The sequence below is a fragment of the Zonotrichia leucophrys genome, chromosome 1A (assembly GCF_028769735.1).
Source record: "Zonotrichia leucophrys gambelii isolate GWCS_2022_RI chromosome 1A, RI_Zleu_2.0, whole genome shotgun sequence".
Taxonomy (NCBI): Eukaryota; Metazoa; Chordata; class Aves; order Passeriformes; family Passerellidae; genus Zonotrichia; species Zonotrichia leucophrys.
This window is the reverse complement of record NC_088170.1, coordinates 33,208,959-33,214,958: the sequence shown is the minus strand read 5'-3', so window position 1 is coordinate 33,214,958 and position 6,000 is coordinate 33,208,959. Positions and strand designations below refer to the sequence as shown.

General features: G+C 49.1%; 1 protein-coding gene across 2 annotated transcripts in view; it reads left to right on the top strand.

Annotated features, from left to right (window-relative positions):
* The first annotated feature begins 3,617 nt into the window (after positions 1–3,617).
* The window catches only part of TMCC3 (transmembrane and coiled-coil domain family 3), a 132,810-nt gene continuing 130,427 nt past the window's right edge, over positions 3,618–6,000 (top strand). Inside the window, exon 1 of one of the 2 annotated variants that reach the window (XM_064702068.1) lies at positions 3,618–3,720. In XM_064702068.1, the coding sequence (XP_064558138.1) occupies positions 3,709–3,720 (12 nt within the window). In that variant the 5' untranslated portion in view covers positions 3,618–3,708. The remainder of the gene's footprint in view (positions 3,721–6,000) is intronic. The other variant, XM_064702067.1, reaches the window with a different exon arrangement.

Sequence of the window (6,000 nt, the reverse complement as noted above, 5' to 3'; positions counted from 1 at the left end):
CTACCTCTTGGGCTGCCATCCAGCTGTGTTTCTCCAGACAGAACCTCTCAATCAGCACAAGTCTTGTTCAGGCAGAACTGGAAGATTCCATGTTTTTATCCAGGATTTCACTTTGGCAGATAAACAGCTTGATGGGACAGTACATGTCAAAAGCACAGTGGTTTGGTCCAGGAAAAAATGATTAATTCCTCCAGAAGGACAAAACTGCCAACAAAATGCGCACATAGAGGAATTGTTAGAGTATTTAAAGAATGGTATATTATATTAGTGATACTTTAATGGGAAACTGCATCACCTTTTCTTCGTGTTTGGCTTTGGGCACTGATAAGCAAAGTATGACATTAAAAATAACAAAAAGTTGGTGTTATTATCCTTAGTGGGGACAAGTTGAGAGCACTGTAGTGTAGCACCATTCAGCTGGCAATGTAAAACTGTAAAATTACCCAAATATGACAAGGCAGCAAACTGTTACCTAAAGCTTTTTGGCGGGAAGGAAATGCAGACAGATTGATTTGAGAAGTTTTGTGGAAGGAAGACACCAAAAAACATGAGTGAAATTCAGAGGAAATAAGAAGCAGGTGTGTTCATGCTGAATGCCGGTTGTTCTCCAGTTATCCAGATTTCATCTGAGCTGTCCAGCATGGGGTGGAATTCCCACCAATCATATTCTGATTAAGGGGCATTGTTGCATGTGCCTAAAGCTCTTTAAAGATAAGCAAACTAACATGGCTTTGTCAAAACAAGCTTGAAAATAATTGTACAATGCTTGTGGGTCATTATTTTTATTAGAGAGCTTTTGGAGGAGGGAGTATGTTTTTGTAGATGGCCTGCTCCTGCAGACAGTGGATCAATTCCACCAAATCACACATTGCTTTGTGTTCAGACTTCCTCTGAAGATGTCTGGTATTGAACAAGCATGGCAAGTGGGCTAAAACTGTGAGAGGAAAGGGGCACACAGAGTGATGTACTGAGCAGGAACATGAAGTTACAGCAGCAGAGGGGCAGGAGAACGTGGGTGCCAAGGGCTATGGCCAGTCATAACAACTGATAAAACCAGCAAAAAACACCACAAATCCCAAAACCACCGCAATGGGATGAAAGAGTGGAAACACAAGCAGTCCTGACGCCCTGAAATGATGTTATCTCAGACAAGACAAGACAAGTCAGTAAATTTAATTATTTGCTGCTGCTTGGCCAGATGGCCTGGAGTTGTATCAAAAATCCCTACCCACCACATTTCTCCATAGGTCAGGATTCCAAACTTTTCATCTATCTTAAAATACTTATGTTTTCAAAATAAAGGGATGTACTTAAATTTTCACAGCTCCAGAAAAAAAAAAAATGCAGAGGTCAGCAGTGCAAGGAGATAGAGATGTTACAAGAAAGTAATTTAAAAACATGCACTGAGGTGAGTCATCTAACACAGCCTTGGACACCAGGATCCATCTCCAGGGCAAATGGCTCAGCCCTGAACTGAGGAGATGGAAGCTCTGGCCTTGAGATGGGAACCAGGCTTCCACAACCTGTTGTTAGGTGTCCCAAGGAGGTTGTTCTCTGAAAAATCTTTCTGTTGCATTCTCTTTGGATAGTTTCCAGCTTATCAGGAGATGAAACCTGTTCCAATGTATTGGATCCTACTAATGGATAAAAAGCCAAGTTGGAGTACTCTAAGAACCCCATACATGTAATTTTTGCATTGCAACACCTAAATCTCAGGATTTCAACTCTTTTTTAATCACACACTGAGATTTTCTTCAGGAAAGAAGGGATTTCAGAGCACATATATTTTCCTGAGCATAACTACAGAGAAAACAAGCTAAATACCCAGAGAAGATTCCCCTATGTCTATGATCTAGGATTATTGCTGATGTTCTTATTCTTTGTTATTATCCCATTTCACTTATTAGTAAACTAGTGGTTGTATCAAGCTTACCCAATCAAACCTCATGCAAGAGAGGAATGTCTGGAAGAAGGGAAATCTGTGTAAGGATCTGTCATAGCTGGAGTGACAGCAGGTACACGAAGAGGGATGTGTCTCAGCATTTTACACTGGGTAGTGGCCAAGAAAAGTTAATGATTGTAGCAGGCAGGATTCTTGGAAACACTGCTGGTTTCTGTGCATGGTGATCTACAGTGACTCTGAGAACATCCTACTGTACCTGTAATATGGACATCTTGACAAAACCCAGGGTTCCTCATTTTCAAGAGACAAAAGAAAGGGAAGAGGCAACGTGAGCAAGTGAATAGGAGCACTACTGAAGTCTGTACAATCAGACCTGAGAGAGCAGAAGTACCTAACAACCAGCAGCAGGAGACACAACTCAACATGCTAAAAGGAGTACAGCAAATCTTAGCCCAATAGCTGACACTGGCCATAACAAGAATAGCAAACTGCTAGTCATGCACATTCCACTCAGTGACAACCCCACCATTTGAGCACCTCAAGGCAACATTGTGCTGGGTGACACCATAAACCACAAGACCAAAAGCAGCAACATTTGACTCAGCATCACAAACATGATGGCCAAAATTTGATGGCCAATACTCTTGGCTTGCTGCTCTCCATGACACAACGTTACAAACTTAATACTAATCTGCCAGTGAATATTCTCTTGCTTCAGCTAAACTGCTCCTGTCAAACCAAGTTCAAGTGTAATGTGATGACAGTTTTCTCTAACTTGTCTGCTTTTTTAAAATTCACTATCTTGCTAGAAATTAATTTCTGTGGGTTGCTATACGCTCACAGGACTTGAGGTTTCATGAAAAGTTACTTGAAGAATGTACCAGGACACTGAGAAAACTTGAAATATGGGCTGCTCTAAGATAAGTGACATCCTTCAGAATGTGAAATGTGCGGTCAGTCCTGTCCTGCCGAGCCACAGCACAAGCTGCTGCTCCGCGTTTGGCTGCTGGCCCAGGCTCACCCGGGGGGGGTGTGCAGGTGTAACATGCCAAGATTCACCTCCACACACCCGACAGCCGGAGCTCTGCATTCTTGCATTTAACATTATTACAGAAAGTCTGTAATAATTAACAATAAATACCTTCCGAGATAGGATTCTTTTTTAACTTGAGAACAGCTTGTCACTCTGATGGTGTACTACAGCTTTCAGGAAAAGTAAATTGCTGCTGGAATGTGTGTGATTTGCTTCGGGTGAGACTTGCTTCGTTACGAGAAGCTGGAGCACCGTGGGGTTCGAGCACCAAAAGCAGCGCGGTCCAAGCAGCTTCCCACGGCACCTGGCTGCGGCGATGCAGCCATCCAGCACCTCGGACCCTCCAGCCATCCATCCCGCCGTCTCCTCGGACCCTCCAGCCATCCCCAGAGGGAGCAGCCCCGGTCCTGCCCTGCCGTGACCCGGACCGAAGCGACGCGGCTCAGGGGCGAGCGCTGCTTTCCGCGGGGGGCTCTCCACAGCGCTCCGGGCGCCCACGCGGGGTGACAAGGAGCCGCCGGGAGCCAGGCGCCCGCTTCGCGCTCTCCCCGGCTCCGGGCAGCGGGCGGGGGCCGCGGCCGGGGCCGGGCCCACCCACCGCCGCCGCCGCCGCCCGGCCCCCCCCGCGGCCGCGCTGCCTCGTGGCGGGCGCAGCCGTTGCGCCGCCGCTCAGAGCGGGCAGGCGGGCGGCGCGCACGGAGGGGCCGCCGCGCCGTGAGGGGCGGGAGAGCGCGGCGCCGCGGCGGGGAGCCCCCGGCGCCGCCCGCCCAGCATGCTGCGCAAGGTAAGCCCCGCGCCCGCCGTCCGGCTCCGGGCGCCGACCCGGGCGGGGACGGGCGGGCACGGGAGCGGGGGCAGCGGCGGGGGCAGCGGCGGGCCCGTCGGGGCTCCGGCAGGTGGCGCTTTGGCGCCGGGCGGCCCCGCGGGGCAGTCGCGCCTGTGAGGGCGGGCGGGGCGCGGAGCCGCGGGCGCGGTGCGAGGGGCGCGGTCCCAGGTGCGGGCAAACTTTGCCTCCCCGGGCGGGCCGTGCTCCGGCCGGAGTTGCCGTGGCTGCCGGCGGCGGCGGAGAGCCGGGGCGCGGGGTGTCCCCGCAGGCCGCCGCCGCGGGCTGGAACGCGGGGCGAGCGCCGAGCGGCCGGAGGCGCCCGGGGCTGCGGGCGGGAGCGGCGGCCGTGCGGGGCGGGCGGCCGGGGGCTCCCCCCGCTATTGTTCCCTGCACGGCCGCAGAGGATCCCTGGGCTGCGGGAGCTCGGGCACTGATAGACTTGGGCGAAGGGAACAGCTCTGCATCCACACTAGGCAGCGGCGCTGGCGGTGCTGTGTGCAGGCGAATGCAAGGCTCTCAAGTCCAAGGCGTTGCTAAAAGGTGTTGAAAAATAACCCGAAGCTCTTAGCCGAGGAGAGCATGCTACCCAACCAGACCCCACTTCGGAGCTGGACCCAAAGGCTCTTAAAGTCAGTAGGGATCCTTTCGCTGACATCTAGCTCCAATCACAATTTTCATTGCTCTTTCCTAATAGGGAAGCTTCCCTTCCAGGTAGACTTGGGCTGCATCCTGAAACAGGCTGTAGCAGGAGAGTGCTGTAGCAGGATAGTGCCAGTGTAGAAGGCACGTTATCAAAAGAGTGAATCACGCAGCTGCTCGGGTTTTTGTCCCGCTGTTGTTTCTGTCTTGCTCCCATTTTGTGTGATCTTTCCAAATTTTGTTGTTACATCCTTAGGCCCATTAGCCTGTGTGCCCTAGCTCAGACAGCTGGAGTAGTAAGACATCTCTCAAAATTCATGTTAAAAGACATAGGAAATCTCTTCCATCACTTCCTGGTGAATGAGGTGGTTGAAGCCCGGGGTCCTCTTCAGCTGTGCTCAGCCACAGTTCCAGGTTGCAAAGGCTGTGCTTGGTTTGGCAGAGCCAGGGGAACACAGATAAGCAAGATGATTTCTCTTTGTTTTGGGAGGAACCCTCCGCTTAGCTGGACTCCCTAAGCCTCATATTGCTAATCCCTTTTACAAATAGCAGTATTTTACACTTAGTGTTAATTATTGTGTGTTTGTTGTCTGGTTTGGACAAGCTGGTTAAGAGAAAGCTGCATAATTCTACCCTTTCATAGTGAATAATGTGGAACAAATGCTTTATTTGAATTTTATCTTCTTCCACTGCCCATCATAGTCCTTTGCTATAAGGAGAGGAAATGATGAGGTGGCGGTCAAGATTTTATATTAAGGATTTATCAAAGGGCGAAATTACCTTGGGAATTGCGGATACAAGGTATTTGAGCTTTGTTTCTTTTTCTTACCTTATTCTGTGGCTGCTCAAGGGCTGAATTGGGCTTTGAGGGTTGGTTTATGCTGTCATCCTGTTGTGGTGCTGCATGTTTATGAGCTGTCCATCACAGACTGACCTCCATGTGAATTATGAGCCACTTGTGCTAAATTCCTCTGCTGTACACAACTAGAGCACTGCCGAGAGATGTTAAACTAAGCTAACTTTAGCTTAAAGCGATCAAATTTGTACTTCCTAATTTTTAGACAACACCTTAGCTCTAATGAAGGCTGCATAACAAATCATCTGAGAAAGTAAATCTCCTTTAAGACAAGTGGAGCAAGAAGTAAAAAGAAATTGCAGTTCTCACTTTGAATCAGGAGTGCTCTGATTCTGCTTTAGGCATCCCACCGGGCAGCCTTCCTCACTGAGTTCATAGTCCTTAGCATGCCTTGGAAAAACAGTAGTCAATGTGGGGAGCCAACAGTGAAATTAATTTCATGTCATGGCTCTCTAGGATGGGGAATGGAACTTCAGTGTTGACTGCTTTGTCTCCTCTTTATTCTCTGCTATTCCAGAGGATTTTATACAATTTCCATCTTAACATCCCTTTTTTTTGCTTTTATGTCTGTCAGAAAGGGAACATAAAACACAGAGAAACCTTTGTTTTTCTATTTTCCCCCCATCATGTGGTTTTGTGGCCAGCAAGAGGAAGCCTAACATTTGAGACCCCTCTGTTTTCCTGTCCCTAAATACAGTTAATGTTTCAGTGATTGCTTCAAAAGTAAGTAAATAAATAAATAA